The following is an 18,207-nucleotide window of genomic DNA, read 5'->3' as shown; positions in this document are numbered from 1 at the left end:
CTACTTGAAAATCTGTGACAAGACCTGAAAATGGTTGTCTAGCAATGATCAACAACCAATTTGACAGAGCTTGAAGAATTCTGAAAATAATAATAATGGCACAATCCAGGTGTGGAAAGTTCTTAGAGACTTACCCAGAAAGACTCACAGCTTTAATCGCTGCCAAAGTCGCTTTTACAAAGTATTGACAAAGTATTGACAAAGTGTGAATATTTATGTAAATGAGATATTACTGTATATGATTTTCAATAAATATGCAGAAATTTCAAAAAACATGTTTTCACTTTGTCATTATGGGGTATTGTGTGAGAAATATATATATATATATACAGTGCCTTCCGAAAGTATTCGGCCCCCTTGAACTTTGCGACCTTTTGCCACATTTCAGGCTTCAAACATAAAGATATAAAACTGTATTTTTTTGTGAAGAATCAACAACAAGTGGGACACAATCATGAAGTGGAACGACATTTATTGGATATTTCAAACTTTTTTAACAAATCAAAAACTGAAAAATTGGGCGTGCAAAATTATTCAGCCCCCTTAAGTTAATACTTTGTAGCGCCACCTTTTGCTGCGATTACAGCTGTAAGTCGCTTGGGGTATGTCTCTATCAGTTTTGCACATCGAGAGACTGACATTTTTTCCCATTCCTCCTTGCAAAACAGCTCGAGCTCAGTGAGGTTGGATGGAGAGCATTTGTGAACAGCAGTTTTCAGTTCTTTCCACAGATTCTCGATTGGATTCAGGTCTGGACTTTGACTTGGCCATTCTAACACCTGGATATGTTTATTTTTGAACCATTCTATTGTAGATTTTGCTTTATGTTTTGGATCATTGTCTTGTTGGAAGACAAATCTCCGTCCCAGTCTCAGGTCTTTTGCAGACTCCATCAGGTTTTCTTCCAGAATGGTCCTGTATTTGGCTCCATCCATCTTCCCATCAATTTTAACCATCTTCCCTGTCCCTGCTGAAGAAAAGCAGGCCCAAACCATGATGCTGCCACCACCATGTTTGACAGTGGGGATGGTGTGTTCAGCTGTGTTGCTTTTACGCCAAACATAACGTTTTGCATTGTTGCCAAAAAGTTCAATTTTGGTTTCATCTGACCAGAGCACCTTCTTCCACATGTTTTGTGTGTCTCCCAGGTGGCTTGTGGCAAACTTTAAACAACACTTTTTATGGATGTCTTTAAGAAATGTCTTTCTTCTTGCCACTCTTCCATAAAGGCCAGATTTGTGCAATATACGACTGATTGTTGTCCTATGGACAGAGTCTCCCACCTCAGCTGTAGATCTCTGCAGTTCATCCAGAGTGATCATGGGCCTCTTGGCTGCATCTCTGATCAGTCTTCTCCTTGTATGAGCTGAAAGTTTAGAGGGACAACCAGGTCTTGGTAGATTTGCAGTGGTCTGATACTCCTTCCATTTCAATATTATCGCTTGCACAGTGCTCCTTGGGATGTTTAAAGCTTGGGAAATCTTTTTGTATCCAAATCCGGCTTTAAACTTCTTCACAACAGTATCTCGGACCTGCCTGGTGTGTTCCTTGTTCTTCATGATGCTCTCTGCGCTTTTAACGGACCTCTGAGACTATCACAGTGCAGGTGCATTTATACGGAGACTTGATTACACACAGGTGGATTGTATTTATCATCATTAGTCATTTAGGTCAACATTGGATCATTCAGAGATCCTCACTGAACTTCTGGAGAGAGTTTGCTGCACTGAAAGTAAAGGGGCTGAATAATTTTGCACGCCCAATTTTTCAGTTTTTGATTTGTTAAAAAAGTTTGAAATATCCAATAAATGTCGTTCCACTTCATGATTGTGTCCCACTTGTTGTTGATTCTTTACAAAAAAATACAGTTTTATATCTTTATGTTTGAAGCCTGAAATGTGGCAAAAGGTCGCAAAGTTCAAGGGGGCCGAATACTTTCGCAAGGCACTGTATATATATATATATCAAGGGGTATGAACACTTTCTGACTCTAACTGATGTTTTAGTTTACAGTTGCTGAGTAGAACAGTGTCTCTAGACATTGCAGGCACCAAAGAACAGAGGAAGAGGGCATGAGAGAACTGGGATCAACTGTAACCATTGTAAAGCCCTTAATCCTTCATACAGTGCCTTGCGAAAGTATTCGGCCCCCTTGAACTTTGCGACCTTTTGCCACATTTCAGGCTTCAAACATAAAGATATAAAACTGTTTTTTTGTGAAGAATCAACAACAAGTGGGACATAAGTGGGACACAATCATGAAGTGGAACGACATTTATTGGATATTTCAAACTTTTTTAACAAATCAAAAACTGAAAAATTGGGCGTACAAAATTATTCAGCCCCCTTAAGTTAATACTTTGTAGCGCCACCTTTTGCTGCGATTACAGCTGTAAGTCGCTTGGGGTATGTCTCTATCAGTTTTGCACACCGAGAGACTGACATTTTTTCCCATTCCTCCTTGCAAAACAGCTCGAGCTCAGTGAGGTTGGATGGAGAGCATTTGTGAACAGCAGTTTTCAGTTCTTTCCACAGATTCTCGATTGGATTCAGGTCTGGACTTTGACTTGGCCATTCTAACACCTGGATATGTTTATTTTTGAACCATTCCATTGTAGATTTTGCTTTATGTTTTGGATCATTGTCTTGTTGGAAGACAAATCTCCGTCCCAGTCTCAGGTCTTTTGCAGACTCCATCAGGTTTTCTTCCAGAATGGTCCTGTATTTGGCTCCATCCATCTTCCCATCAATTTTAACCATCTTCCCTGTCCCTGCTGAAGAAAAGCAGGCCCAAACCATGATGCTGCCACCACCATGTTTGACAGTGGGGATGGTGTGTTCAGCTGTGTTGCTTTTACGCCAAACATAACGTTTTGCATTGTTGCCAAAAAGTTCAATTTTGGTTTCATCTGACCAGAGCACCTTCTTCCACATGTTTTGTGTGTCTCCCAGGTGGCTTGTGGCAAACTTTAAACAACACTTTTTATGGATGTCTTTAAGAAATGGCTTTCTTCTTGCCACTCTTCCATAAAGGCCAGATTTGTGCAATATACGACTGATTGTTGTCCTATGGACAGAGTCTCCCACCTCAGCTGTAGATCTCTGTAGTTCATCCAGAGTGATCATGGGCCTCTTGGCTGCATCTCTGATCAGTCTTCTCTTTGTATGAGCTGAAAGTTTAGAGGGACGGCCAGGTCTTGGTAGATTTGCAGTGGTCTGATACTCCTTCCATTTCAATATTATCGCTTGCACAGTGCTCATTGGGATGTTTAAAGCTTGGGAAATCTTTTTGTATCCAAATCCGGCTTTAAACTTCTTCACAACAGTATCTCGGACCTGCCTGGTGTGTTCCTTGTTCTTCATGATGCTCTCTGCGCTTTTAACGGACCTCTGAGACTATCACAGTGCAGGTGCATATATGGAGACTTGATTACACACAGGTGGATTGTATTTATCATCATTAGTCATTTAGGTCAACATTGGATCATTCAGAGATCCTCACTGAACTTCTGGAGAGAGTTTGCTGCACTGAAAGTAAGGGGCTGAATAATTTTGCACGCCCAATTTTTCAGTTTTTGATTTGTTAAAAAAGTTTGAAATATACAATAAATGCCGTTCCACTTCATGATTGTGTCCCACTTGTTGTTGATTCTTCACAAAAAAATACAGTTTTATATCTTTATGTTTGAAGCCTGAAATGTGGCAAAAGGTCGCAAAGTTTAAGGGGGCCGAATACTTTCGCAAGGCACTGTAGTCTCACAGAAATTCCATTTTCACCAGTTACGTATTTTCACATCGCAATTCTTACAAAACCACTTTCATTTGGCTCTGCAATCTCAGCCCTACATTCTTAGAATTAGTGGTGACTCGAGGAACCCTGGATATCCTCAAGGAACCATCACTAGTAAAATGTTCACAGCTGCATCTTTGGTTAGTTGTGGGGTTCTTGGAGGAACATTTAATGTTTCTATGTAGCAAAGGGTTCCTGGAGGAACCCTGGACTGGAGGCGTGGCTTAATAGGGGAGTGGCTTTTAAATGTATATTTTTTGGCTTCCCATTAGAGTAAATGTCATTCCTGTTAATTTCTATTGTCATGTTAAGGTTAAAAGCTGACATTTTTCTTAGCTTCAATGAGGCTTACTGAGGTGTAGGAGTTCCCCAAGAGCCTATGCAACTTCCAAAGTTTGAAAAGTTACTATCTACTATTTGTAATCAACAATATTAATATTACACTGAATAAATCCAACATAAGGAACTCCTTCCTAATATTCAGTTCCCCGCCCCTTTTGCCCTCGGGACAGCCTTAATTTGTCAGGTCACGGACTCTACTCAAAAACGTTCCACAGGGATGCTGGCCAATGTTGACTCCAATGCTTTCCACAGTTGTGTCAAGTTGGCTGGATGTCCTTTGTGTGGTGGACCATTCTTGATATACAAGGGAAACTGTTGAGCATGAAAAACCCAGAAGCGTTGCAGTTCTTGACACAGACCAGTGCGCCTGGCATCTCAAGGATTAAAAATCCTCTTTAACCTGTCGCGTCCCCTTCATCTACACTGAGTACGGTTACATGTACACAATAATGTGATTACTCTGGGTACTCAGATTAATATAACAGTTTGATTAAAACATTTACATGCTTTGCAAGAATGATTTCCCTTATAATACTGTTTACATGCACACATCTGAAATCAGGCACTCTGACAAATACAGAAAATGGCCAATCAAAATAAACGTTCTCCCACATGTTATTTTAGGAAGCATATTTGATTCTGAGTTCAGACATATAAAACTTGTATAAGTGATGTCAATAAGGGATCATAGCTTCACCTGGATTCACTGGGTCAGTCTATGGGTGCGGTTCAAACACTTAAAAGACACACCCTATCCCCTCAAATTAAGTGGACACTTCTGATGACTTATCATGACGTCTGACGAGAACATGCAGGGCAAGGCAGAAAGGTATGGGGGGTGATAAGAGTCATATATAAGCCTTGGCAACCATACCACTTGACATGGCATGATACTAACGTCTGCGTGACTTCTGCGTTACGTGTCTGACATGACATGATACTAACGTCTGCGAGATGCCTGCGTTACGTGTTAATGAAAGTCATAATATGCACCGTTTATATTTATATTAATTCAATCTCAACCATAAATGTTAGAAACATACAGTTTTTCCCCCTTGGACAGAAATTCGTCACTCGTTCATCCCGCGATGATTGTGTTTCAGCCACAGTGGGTGCTTTATATGCGCTTCAGTCAATTATACGTGCGTCTACTTATAATTATTAATATACTCCTACTGTATGATAGCTAGCAAATGAATTAGCTAACTAACGTTAGCCTGCCTAGCTGGAACTTCTGAAGAAGGAAAATGTTTTATTTCTACAATTTCCAAAAGCTAACCAAACAGAAACATATTTACTTTTTACAAGACGTGTTTGTGCAGTCATGTGCATTAGTAGCACAATTTCTAACTTATCTGCATTCGATTTTACTTACACTTGTAAGTAAACTTTACACTTTAAACTCCCAGTTCTTCTTGACACCTTTACTTGTAAGAGTGTATAGGGGGCATTAGTTAACATTTTGGTTTTGTGTTTTTTATAGAACAATGCCAAAATATAGAAGAAAACAATACACTCAACCTGATTGGCTATTCTTTCTTAATCCTTCTCTTGGTCCAGCTTGTGCAACTGTTTCAAAGTGTTGCTTTCTTTTGACAGTTAAGCTCAGCCTATCTCTTCAGTGGAAATAAGTAAGTTTTCTATTCTGTTGAGCTTTGATTTCAGAGCAGCAGGTGGGCGAGTCCAGTCAAGTTATTTGGTGATCTGACCTCGTTCAAACCCTGAACACATTCTTAGCCAGCCAGTGTTTGGGATAGTCATACAGCCAGTAAAGGGTGAGAAGGAGAGGTGAACCATTAAGGGGAAGGGTTCGGTGCACTGACGCATGTCTGAGGGTGAGAGATGTGTGTGAATCAGCCTGGGCAGCAGACAGAATCTCCCCCAACCATTCACTGTGCTCCAGCCCTGACAGGCAGAAAGAGCACTATTAATGAACAGGGCCTGCTCTGAAAAAAAACTGCACATGCCAATGGAATGTAATAGGAGTTAATCTGGCAGTTACCTCACATACAGGGGCAGCAAGCGAGAGGCATACACACACACACACACACACACACACACACACACACACACACACATTTTGCCAAACCCCCATGGAACAGAGAGAGAGGTGCAGCGGGAAGAGAGGGATAGCGATAGAGTAAACGGGGGGGGGGGGGGGGGGGGGGGTAGAGAAAGCAGGGAAGGGTGGATGGGGGAGGGAGAAAAGAAGGAGGTGATTGTTGGGGAGTTAGGAAGAATGTATAAAACGAGGGCCAGAGAGAGGGGGAGAGAGTGAATGAACAGAAAGAGAGCGAAGAAACATTGGTGGCAAGATTTCGAAAGCAATAAAGGACTATCGAAAAATCAGGTGAACTGATATTTTTATGAATATGAATCTAAAATTATTGTCTAGTTATTCTATGTGAATTACTAAAGAAAACATTTCTACAATGTTTTGAAGTCTATTGACACACATCTAACTCTGTAACTACTGGCATACAGTTGGGTTGGGTCGGGTTGTCTCGCTCTCACTGTTAGTGTAGTTCTACTGAACCTTACCTATGGTTGTTTGGTGTGTGCTGCTTGCTGTTAGATTAGTATGTTTATTAATCCATACTTGTTTATTTAGGGAATCAGTCAGGTAGATATATTTGTATAGAATCATGGGGAGATTGCACTGGCAGCTCTGCTGTAAGTGGGAGCAGCTGACAGGGCTGTTCTGTGTGCTAGATGTGTAAAGCCTGGCTCAAACCCGCCGAACCCACTGTATTCCTCAGTGCTTCACAATGTTCCCAAAATGTTCAACATAAAAGGGCAACTGTGTGTGCAGAACTTTTGTACAGTATGGTCATACTGTATGATGAATATTAAACTAAAGCATCATGAATAACAAACTTGATGTTACAATTTCTACATTCATGGAGGCTGGGGATTCATTGTGGGATTGGGTCTGTTTTTTTACATTACAAAGCTTTAGGTTTCAGATTAGCATTTTAAATCCCAAATGATGGTGGTGCCAGTAACCACTTTCACGTTCAAGTTTTAGCAGATAATCTTATCTAGAAGAATTAGGGTTAAGTGCCTTGCTCAAGGGCACAGACAGATTTTGCAACTTGCCGGCTTGGGGATTCGAACCAGCTACCTTTTGGTTACTTGCCCAACTCTCTTAACTGCTATGCTACCAACCGCCCTGTGTCAATCTACGCTGGTCTGATTTATAAAAAGGGTTGAGGGAAATAAATTATCATGTGCGATATCCCATACAGCATGTGAAATCAAGCATTATTCACAAATGTAAGAATAACAACACATTTGGAATATATACAGAACCAGAGAAAAGTCTGGACACACCTACTCATTCATGGGATTTTTCTTAATTTTTTACAATTTTCTACATTGTAGAATAATAGTGAAGACATCAAAACTATGAAATAACACATATGGAATCATGTAGTAACCCAAAAAGTGTTAAACAAATCAAAATATATTTTAGATTTGAGATTATCCAAAGTAGCCACCCTTTGCCTTGATTACAGCTCTCAACCAGCTTCATGAGGTAGTCACCTGGAATGTATTTCAATTAACAGGTGTGCCTTATTAAAAGTACATTTTGTGGAATTTCTTTCCTTCTTAATGCATTTGAGCCAATCAGTTGTGTTGTGTCAAGGTAGGGGTGGTATACAGAAGAGAGCCCTGTTTGAAAGAAAGACCAAGTCCATATTTTTGCAAGAACAGCTCAAATAAGCAAAGAGAAACGACTGTCTCTCATTACTTTAAAACATGAAAGTCAGTCAATCCGGAAAATGTTAAGAACTTTGAAAGTTTCTTCAAGTGCAGTCACAAAAAAAAATCAAGCTCTATGATGAAACTGAAAGACCCAGAGTTACCTCTGCAGCAGAGAACAAATTCATTAGAGTTACCAGAAATTGCAGAACGAATAAATGCTTCACAGAGTTCAAGTAACAGACACGTCTCAACATCAACTGTTTAGAGGAGACTATGTGAATCAGGCCTTCGTGGTCAAATTGCTGCAAAGAAATCACTGCTAAAGGACACCAGTAAGAAGATGAGACTTGCTTGGGCCAAGAAACATGAGCAACAGACATTAGACCAGTGGAAATCTGTCCTGTGGTCTGATGAGTCCAAGTTTGAGATTTTTGGTTCCAACCGCCGTGTCTTTGTGAGACGCAGAGTAGGTGAACGGATGATCTCTGCATGTGTGCTTCCCACCGAAAAGCATGGAGGAGGAGGTGTGACGGTGTGAGGGTGCTTTGCTGGTGACACTGTATGTGATTTATTTAGAATTCAAGGCACACTTAACTAGCATGGCTAGCACAGCATTCTGCAGCGATATGCCATCTCATCTGGTTTGTGCTTATTGGGACTATCGTTTGTTTTTCAACAGGACAATGACCTAACACACCTCCAGAATGTGTAACGGCTATTTGACCAAGAATGAGAGTGATGGGGTGCTGCAACAGACAACGTGGCCTCCACAATCACCCAACTTCAACCCAATTGATGGTTTGGAATGAGTTAGACCACAGAGTGAAGGAAAAGCAGCCAACAAGTGCTCAGTATACAGTTGAAGTCGGAAGTTTACATACACTTAGGTTGGAGTCATTAAAACTAATTTTTAAACCACTCCACAAATTTCTTGTTAACAAACTATAACTTTGGCAAGTCGGTTAAGACATCTACTTTGTGCATGACACAAGTAATTTTTCCAACAATTGTTTACAGACAGATATTTTCACTTATAATTCACAGTATCACAATTCCACTGGGTCGGAAGTGAACATACACAAAGTTGACTGTGCCTTTAAACAGCTTGGAAAATTCTCGAAAAGGATGTCATGGATTTAGAAGCTTCTGATAGGCTAATTGACATCATTTGAGTCAATTGGAGGTGTACCTGTGGATGTATTTCAAGGCCTACCTTCAAACGCAGTGCCTCTTTGCTTGACATCATGGGAAAATCAAAACAAATAAGACAAGACCTTAGAAAAAAAATTGTAGACCTCCACAAGTCTGGTTCATCCTTCTGAGCAATTTCCAAATGCCTGAAGGTACCACATTTATCTGTGCAAACAATAATACGCAAGTATAAACACCATGGGACCACGGAGCCGTCATACTGCTCAGGAAGTAGACGTGTTCTGTCTCCTAAAGATGAACGTACTTTGGTGCGAAAAGTGCAAATCAATCCCAGAACAACAGAAAAGGACCTTGTGAAGATGCTGGAGGAAACAGGTACAAAAGTATCAATAGCCACAGTAAAATGAGTCCTACATCGACATAACCTGAAAGGCCGCTCAGCAAGGAAGAAGACACTGCTCCAAAACCGCCATAAAAAGCCAGACTACGGGTTTGCAATTGCACATGGGGACAAAGATCGTACTTTTTGGTGAAATGTCCTCTGGTCTGATGAAACAAAAATAGAACTGTTTGGCCATAATGACCATCATTATGTTTGGAGGAAAAATGGGGAGGCTTGCAAGCCAAAGAACACCATCCCAACCGTGAAGCACGGGGGTGGCAGCATCATGTTATGGGGGTGCTTTGCAGCAGGAGGGACTGGTGCACTTCACAAAATAGGTGGCATCATGACGGAGGAAAATTAGGTGGATATATTGAAGCAACATCTCAAGACATCAATCAGGAAGTTAAAGCTTGGTCGCAAATGGGTGTTCCAAATGGACAATGAACCCAAGCATACTTCCAAAGTTGTGGAAAATGGCTTAAGGACAACAAAGTCAAGATATTGGAGTGGCCATCACAAAACCCTGAGTCAGGCCTACAAACCTGACTCAGTTACACCAGCTCTGTCAGGAGGAAAGGGCCAAAATTCACCCAACTTATTGTGGGAAGCTTGTGGATGGCTACCAGAAACTTTTGACACAAGTTAAATATGTTAAAGGTAATGCTACCAAATACTAATTGAGTGTATGTAAACTTCTGACCCACTGGGAATGTGATGAAAGAAATAAAAGCTGAAATAAATCATTCTCTGCTATTATTCTGACATTTCACATTCTTAAAATAAAGTGATGATCCTAACTGACTTAAGACAGGGAATTTTTACTAGGATTAAATGTCAGGAATTGTGAAAAACAGAGTTTAAATGTGTTTGGCTAAGGTGTATGTAAACTTCCGACTTCAACTGTATGTGGGAACTCCTTCAATACTGTTGGAAAAGCATTCCATGTGAAGCTGGTTGAGAGAATGGCTAGCGTGTGCAAAGCTGTTATCAAGGTAAAGGGGGGCTACTTTGAAAAATATTAAATATATTTAGATTTTTTTAACACTTTTTTGGTAACTACATGATTCCATATGTGATATTTTATAGTTTTGATGTCTTCATCATTATTCTGCAATGTAGGACAAAAATTTAAATAAAGAAAAACCCTTGAATGAGTAGGTGTGTCCAAACTTTTTACTCGTACAGGCAGTTAACCCACTGTTCCTAGGCCGTCATTGAAAATAAGAATTTGTTCTTAACTGACTTGCCTAGTTAAATAAAGGTAAAAATTAAAATAAATAAAAAATACATACAAATGAAATGTCTCCATCCGAATACCTTTCATAAGCAGATCCTTTGTCAAACCCTCTCTAATGGAGTGTTATTTTCTATCATCTTCAGATACCATGTCCGCCAATAAGGATTGTCCACCTCTACTGATAATCCTCTTACTGGCCCTTCTTAATGGCTCCTCCTCCTTTGCCGCACCTTCAGACGTCTCATGGACCAACCACACAGCCACCCTGCCTCTGAGGCCAAACGGAGACATGTACGACCTGTTGCAGCTCCACTCAGATGACTACTACGATACGTTTACTGATCTACCCAGTCACCCCCCACCTGCCCCCTCACAGGGCACCAATCCTCAACCCTGTGACTATGACCCCTGCCGGGAGCTACAGCCTCCCTGTGCCCAGCTGGCAGCCTCCAGTGGCTGCCTGTGTCCGGGGGTGAGTGGGCCCCATGCGGCCCCAGAGGCCCCCTACCTGAAGAGACTGTCTATGGACGGTTCAGGAGTTGTGGTTCAGTGGTGTGCACCCTTTTCCTTCGTGACCCATTATGAGGTGGTGGTGGGTGCGCTGGAGCCCTTGCTGTTTGGTGTAGACCAGAGGAGTGGTACTGTGAGGGGGATGGGGCAGGGGGCAGAGGTGTGTGTGGTGGCGGTGAATTATGCAGGAGTCAGTGAGCGTCAGGAGGGGTCCTGTACGATGTACGAGCCCCCAGGGGACAGCAGTGTGGCCCTCAAAGCTGGGCTGATCGGAGGGGCCCTGGGGCTCCTGTTGCTCCTCTCACTGGCTGTCCTGCTCTGGAGGCACAGGGCTCGGAGAAAAGCAGATGCCAGGATCACCCAGGCCACAGAGGAAACACTATGAGAGGACTGAGGGGAGGCTATGGTAGAGGTTGACTCAGGGGTGGCTATCTAGGGCTGAGAATAGAGACATTTTATTCCTACTCTTCTGGTTAAAAATAAAAGCTATGCAGTGTCACACCAAGTTAAACAGATATTTAGGAGACCACATGATCTCTCGTAACCAGTTACGAGTTACCAGCAGATGTCTTGATAATAGAACAATGCAGTGAGTCAGTGGTTCCTCCTGGGCCACATGCAATTGCTTTGGAGTTGTTATAAGACTGTTTTGATATTTCTATATGATCAGTCCATAAATAATCTAGACCTACATGCAAAAGTACCTCTCGCGCTTTTGACAATGATTTCACATGAGGCCTATTTCACAAATACTTAGGCTCATAAATAAACATGTTTTTCTTTCAATTATTTAACTACCTAAATCATGTTATTTCAAGTTATCCATTTGGAGAGCAACATCACCTTGAATTTTAGAACTCCTTTAGGTATTCGAAAATGATCTATATAAAACATTGAATTCGGCCTTTACTACTCAAGCCCATAGAATGGCATTGAATAACACATTCATGAATGTTAAAAAAGACAGTAAAAAAATATATTATAAAGAATAAGGTTTTGAAGTGTCTGTCCTATATCTAGGAGATATAAGAAAGCTCAGGAAATACACTACATGGTGAAACGTATGTGGACACTCAATCAATCAGTCAATGAATCAAATGTATTTATAAAGCCCTTTTTACATCACCAGATGTCACAAAGTGCTATACAGAAACCCAGCCTAAAACCCCAAACAGCAAGCAATGCAGATGTAGAAGCACTGTGGCTGGGAAAAACTCCCTAGAAAGGCAGAAACCTAGGAAAAAATCTAGAGGAACCAGGCTATGGGGGTGGCCAGTCATCTTCTGACTGTGCCTGGTGGAGATTATAGGAGCACATGGCCATTTGAGGCCAGATTGTTCTTTAAGATGTTCAAACATTCATAGATGACCAGCAGGGTCAAATAATAATCACAGTGGTTGTAGAGGGTGCAACAGGTCAGTACCTCAAGAGTAAATGTCAGTTGAGACAACTGTACAATCATCAATATTAATTGTCAGATCCAACAGCAGATTTCTTTGTTTCTTGGGACCTAGAACTAGCATCTCTGTTTTGTCCGAGTTTAAAAGCAAAACATTTGCCGCCATCCACTTCCTCATGTCTGAAACACAGGCTTCCAGGGTAGACAATTTTAGGGTTTCACCATGTTTCATCGAAATGTGCAGCTGTGTGTCGTCCGCATAGCAGTGAAAGTTGACATTGTGTTTCCGAATGAACTCACCAGGAGGTAGATAAATAGCGAAAACAATAGTGGTCCTAAAACGGAACCTTGAGGAACGCTGAAACTTACCATTGATTTGTCAGGGGACAAACCATCCACAGAGACAAACTGATATCTTTCAGACAGAGGCAAGAACATGTCTGTGTAGATCACTTAAGGTTTCTAATCTCTCCAAAAGAATGTGGTGATCGATGGTGTCAATAGCAGCATTAAGGTGCAGAGCCTTGGTCTGGCTCCATTAAAAGGTAATTTACCACCTTCACGAGTGCAGTCTCGGTGCTATGATGGGGTCTAAAACCAGACTGAAGCATTTCGTATACACATTATTTGTCTTCAGGAAAGCAGTGAGTTGCTGCACAACAGCTTGTTCAAAACATTTTGAGAGCAATGGGAGATTCGAATAGGCCGATAGCGTTTTACATTTTCCAGGTCAAGGTTTGGCTTTTTCAAGAAAGGCTTTATTACTGATACTTTTAGTGAGTTTGGTACACATCCGTTGGATGTGTTATTATGTTCAACATAGGAGGGCCAAGCACAGGAAGTATCAAAAATTAATTTAGGATTGTTCTTATTCTCCTCAATTAGGTTGGAAACATAGGATGACCGAGCAGCAGTGAGGGCTCTTCGATATTACACAGTACAGTCTTACAAGCTAGTCGGAAGACATCCAGTTTGGTGGCGTGCCATTTCCTTTCCAATTTTCTGGAAGCTTGCTTCAGGGCTCGGTATTTTCTGTATACCAGGAAAGCAAATGTTTTGTGACAAATATTTTTTGTTCTTAGGGGATCGACTGCATCTAAGGTAAATTAAGATCCTCAGTTAGGTGGTTAACCGATTTTTGTACTCAGACGTCCTTGGGGATTAGGATATTGAATTTGAATTTAATATTTTTGAATTTGTAATGCAGAAATTTAATCATTAAATTCCTAAATTGAACTTGAATGATTTGAAACTGAATTGAATGAATATTGCATTCAGATGAAAAATTATATTTTAATTCAATATTCAAATTCAATATTTATATATTCCGTTTCAATATGGTAGATATCACAGTCATTTTCTGGGTATCAAGTTTACAAACTATTATTTCAAGTTGACCAAAGTTTTATAATTTCTCAGATCCATTCAGATCCAGTTTTCAAATATAGTTTTCAAATTCAGTTTCTAAATTCAGTTTCTAAATTCATGTTCAAAACTGCTCACAACATCTGGGTACTTGGACAGCCAGGAAAAGTAGAAGAACAATGAATCTTACTCGCTTCCAACAATGATAAATCCAATTCCCGCCACTCGGGCTCCCGAGTGCCACAGTGGTCATGAGCTGACCAGACCGGGCACGTCGCGTGCGCGAGCGTCGCAAAATAAATGTAGAAATCCATGTTTTTCAATTATTGCACACACACTGCTCGCGATGCCATGTCTGCGATGCCAAGGGCTAACACGGAACCCAAACCGGCTGCGCGAGTGCGCCATCGTGCATACATTTATTTTGTCCCCCTACACCAAACGCGATCACGACACACAGGTTAAATATCAAAACAAACTCTGAACCAATGACATTAATTTGGGGACAGGTTGAAAAGCATTAAACATGTATGGCAATTTAGCTAGTTGGCTTGCACTTGCTAGCTAATTTGTCCTATTTAGCTAGCTTGCTGTTGCTAGCTAATTTGTCCTGGGATATAAACATTGAGTTGTTATTTTACTTGAACTGCACAAGGTCCTCTACTCCGACAAATTCATTCACACATAAAACGGCCAACCGAATCGTTTCTATTCATCTCTCCTCCTTCCAGGCTTTTTCATCGTTGAAGTCATATGGTGATTGCATCTAAACTTTCATAGTATTACCACGACGCCCGGCAAAACAGTCTTTCAATCCCCCACGTGGGTATAGCCAATGAGGAGATGGCACGTGGGTACCTGCTTCTATAAACCAATGAGGAGATGGGTGAGGCAGGACTTTCAACACGATCTGCGCCAGAAATAGAAAGGACTTCTATTTTAACCCTTGGCATGCAGACGCTTGTTGGTGCACGTGAGCAGTGTGGGTGGAATAATTGAATAACATGGATTTCTAAATGTATTTTCACGCGACGCATCCGGTCTGGTCAACATGTAAAATTGAACTCCTTTCTATTTCTGACGCAGATCGTGCTTAAAGTCCTGCCTCTCCCATCTCCCATTTTATGTTGCATTTTATTTCATCAGAGGAACCAAAACGGCACAAAACAGGCTTCTTATAAAGGTATGTAACTAGCTGTGCTAGCAACTGTTCACCCCATACCATGGCCTGGTTAGCCATATCTAGATGGTGAGATGTGTTAACATGCGGCCATAAAGTAACATATGAACACTGTTTTTTTGCAACCAGTCTGTGCCCTGCCTCCTAGAGTTTGTTTAACAGACAGATAAAGATACACACTCCAACTCAGTTTAAAGTGGGGAAAAGTAGTACAAAAAAATTTGACATCCTCCAACAGCTACGCCATTTGGGCAGCTGTAAAGACCAATAAGCTTGACATTTTGCTGTAACTTGTTAAATAATAGTCAGATGAATCTAACCAAGCCAACCCCCTATGTATGTTAATTTGGTTGCTGATCCAGCCTCTCCAACTAGTGTGTGTGTGTGTGTGTGTGTGTGTGTGTGTGTGTGTGTGTGTGTGTGTGTGTGTGTGTGTGTGTGTGTGTGTGTGTGTGTGTGTGTGTGTGTGTGTGTGTGTGTGTGTGTGTGTGTGTGTGTGTGTGTGCGTACATAAAATATTATAATTATATATATTTCTTCTTCACCACAGCTGCAGATGTAAAGGACACATTTTGCATCATGATGAATCTACAGCAGGCAAGTCAAGTAGTCTGCCGACGGTCAGGCGCAGAGGTGGATGCTGCTTCCACTCTACGATGGGTACACTTCACCCATCTTGGACTTCCTGGGGGACACTTTTAGACCATGGTAAAGCTAGGACAATATGGCCACACCATCTCCAACTACAAGACCAGTAAGTGTTCCTTGTCAAAAATCCCAAGGTTTAACACAAATGTCTCAATCCATTCCAAGGGGACCAAATAACCAAGCAGCTGAACAGCCAGTCATTCCTCATCCTCTGCTTCCACCTTGTGGTGCATTTATTTATATATCATTTATGTTGCTTCACAATAAGATTGACAAGCTAAGATGGAGGCTTTGAGTTATGATTTCATTAAAGCTGAGATGTGCAAAAGGTGAAACCAGCATCACTGGTCGCTTCAGGTGCATTTCTTATTGTTATGTTCATCAAACAGAGGAGAGGAGCATCCAGCGTTGTGCTAAAACAAAAGTTGTAGTATGTACTCTCCTGTTCTATCAATGTGCAATGATGTCGAGGGGGGGGGGGGGGGACAGGGTTTCGTTGTTTAAAGTAACATCTTTGTTATAATATCGCAAACGGAAATGGCAGTTTCACACCACAACTTATTTAAATCCGACCCTTGAAGTCCTATAAGAATTTATTGACAAACACTGATTTAGATCATGTGATTAAACTACTGTTATAAGATGCCTTTAGAAAAAAAAGTATTTGACACCAACATCATTTGTTTTGCTTTTCAGGAACATGATTAAATGCACAATGACTCCAGAAGACAGCCCCCCCCCCACCCTCAGTGCAACCATCAGTCCAAGCCCCAATGGACCAGGCACAAAGTCGGTCAAGTCCCGATGGAGAGACACCCCAGTCCTCCAGAAGGAGATTACATCCCAGTGGGACTAATCAGGCAAAGAAGGAGGTATATGCCAAAGTTCTTGCTTACCTACGTGAACCAGCACCCACAGCCACAGAGTCTGATCCATCTGTGGTTTTTGGGATGCTACCAAGACTTCACTTGATGGCCAAAAGTGGACATCCAGCAACTGCTGCTAAAGTATCTTTTTCAAGATTTAAACAGCGAGTGAGAATTGAGAGAGCAGAGATATTGCAATGGTGAATTATGTTTGTATGTATTCATTGTGCACACATTATTAAATCGATTAACCTACAGTTCTGACTCATTACGCTATACTTTTTTATTTGAATGATAATGGATAAGTAACAATAAAATAAAGCATGAGATGGAATTCAATAGATAATCAATATAGGCTACAAAAAGTTGACATGCTAGTTTCTGAAACAATTAGGGCTACAGCAAGATGGTGTTAAAGTGTGACAATGATTATCGGAAAAGGTTCCACTGCCAGCTGACTGCACCCTCAGGTGAGTTGAGGTAGTCCTTGTTCTCGTCTCTGAAATTCTTGGCTTCACTGGTGTGGTTATTGCTGGAACCTACCCTGATATCCAGCATGGACTCTGTAGGAGCCTTGGAGTGCCATTGGCTGGCACCACCACTCCACTGCCCACTTCTGCCCTGTACAACTGGAGGTGAGTTCAAATCCAATTATTTGTGGATTTTGATGTGTGCTTGGGGTTATTATCTTGCTGGAAGATCCACTTGCGTCCAAGTTTCAGCCTCGGCAGAGGCAACCAGATTGTTGGCTAAAATATCTAGGTACTGGGGAAAGTTTGAGGGTGTACGATGTTGTAATTGTGATGGCAACCACGTTCCCAATTCCCCAGAGTGTCCGGTTAGGGTAAAGGAGTATGAAGTGGCAAGGGTCAGGGCTATACAGCAGGCCTCCTACACAGGAGCACGTGAAATAGTTGGAGTGAGTGGAGCTGAAGATATGGCTGTGGATGATTCGCTGACCGTGGAGATTCAGTGTTGCTCAACAGTTGAGGGAAACGTATATGCTGATTGTGAAGAAGGTGGATTTTATGGTGCTTATTGCGCATGTGATTAATTGTACTGCACAAAGGAACAAAAAGTCTAAGAAACTGGACATAATAGTATCTGCTGCTCAAAGGTTTTGGCGTTTCCAGGCCTTCACTGCCGAAACATGGCAAAGAATACTGTCTGAAGATGCTCTTCTTTCTCAGGTCCCAGAGCCTGTAGGGATGGGTGTTGGCAGTTGAATCTGAATAAAGGTGTACATTGGATTGAATTATTTGGGCTGGTATACAGCCAAAACTGTAGCTGGGGGCCAGGGTTGGGGAGTAACTGATTACATGTAAGGGATTACAAAAACCGGTAAATGTAATCCTTTACCTTACCAACAAAAATATTGTAAACCGATTACAGATACTTTTGAAATTACTTAGAGGATTACTTTTAAATTCAGAAAGGATGTGAAAAAACATATTTGACACTTCTGTTTTTTTTTATGACATTCAAACAAACATTGGAAAAAGGCGCACATGTAAGTTTGTTCCACGTGATAGTGTCTGACCCCAAGTCAAAGACCACTATGATGACACAAAATGTGTTTGATGGATCGCGGGAAAAGAGCAGGAAGAGACTTTTGTAGGCTACAG

General features: G+C 41.3%; 1 protein-coding gene across 5 annotated transcripts; it reads left to right on the top strand.

Annotated features, from left to right (window-relative positions):
• The first annotated feature begins 6,346 nt into the window (after positions 1–6,346).
• Positions 6,347–16,829, top strand: LOC139418553 (LRRN4 C-terminal-like protein). 5 transcript variants are annotated; one of them, XM_071168113.1, is made up of 3 exons: positions 6,356–6,482; positions 8,520–8,727; positions 10,758–13,621. In XM_071168113.1, exon 3 carries the CDS (start codon positions 10,763–10,765, stop codon positions 11,507–11,509), a length of 747 nt encoding a protein of 248 aa, XP_071024214.1. In that variant the 5' UTR covers positions 6,356–6,482; positions 8,520–8,727; positions 10,758–10,762; the 3' UTR covers positions 11,510–13,621. The 5 variants fall into 5 exon arrangements, 2 of the variants coding, with proteins under 2 accessions (XP_071024213.1, XP_071024214.1); XR_011635338.1 differs by lacking the exons at positions 8,520–8,727; positions 10,758–13,621 and adding exons at positions 15,619–15,822; positions 16,413–16,829 and having other exon boundaries at positions 6,406–6,482; XR_011635337.1 differs by lacking the exons at positions 6,356–6,482; positions 8,520–8,727; positions 10,758–13,621 and adding exons at positions 13,629–15,071; positions 15,619–15,822; positions 16,413–16,829.
• The last annotated feature ends 1,378 nt before the right edge of the window (positions 16,830–18,207 follow it).

Source organism: Oncorhynchus clarkii, chromosome 10 (genome assembly GCF_045791955.1).
Source record: "Oncorhynchus clarkii lewisi isolate Uvic-CL-2024 chromosome 10, UVic_Ocla_1.0, whole genome shotgun sequence".
NCBI lineage: Eukaryota > Metazoa > Chordata > Actinopteri > Salmoniformes > Salmonidae > Oncorhynchus > Oncorhynchus clarkii.
The sequence above is the reverse complement of the archived record's forward strand: the minus strand, read 5'-3'. Positions and strand labels throughout refer to the sequence as shown.

Bases quoted from the DNA above. Each gene is read 5' to 3' on its own strand.
- LOC139418553 (XM_071168112.1), top strand. From the start codon at position 10,763: ATGTCCGCCAATAAGGATTGTCCACCTCTACTGATAATCCTCTTACTG.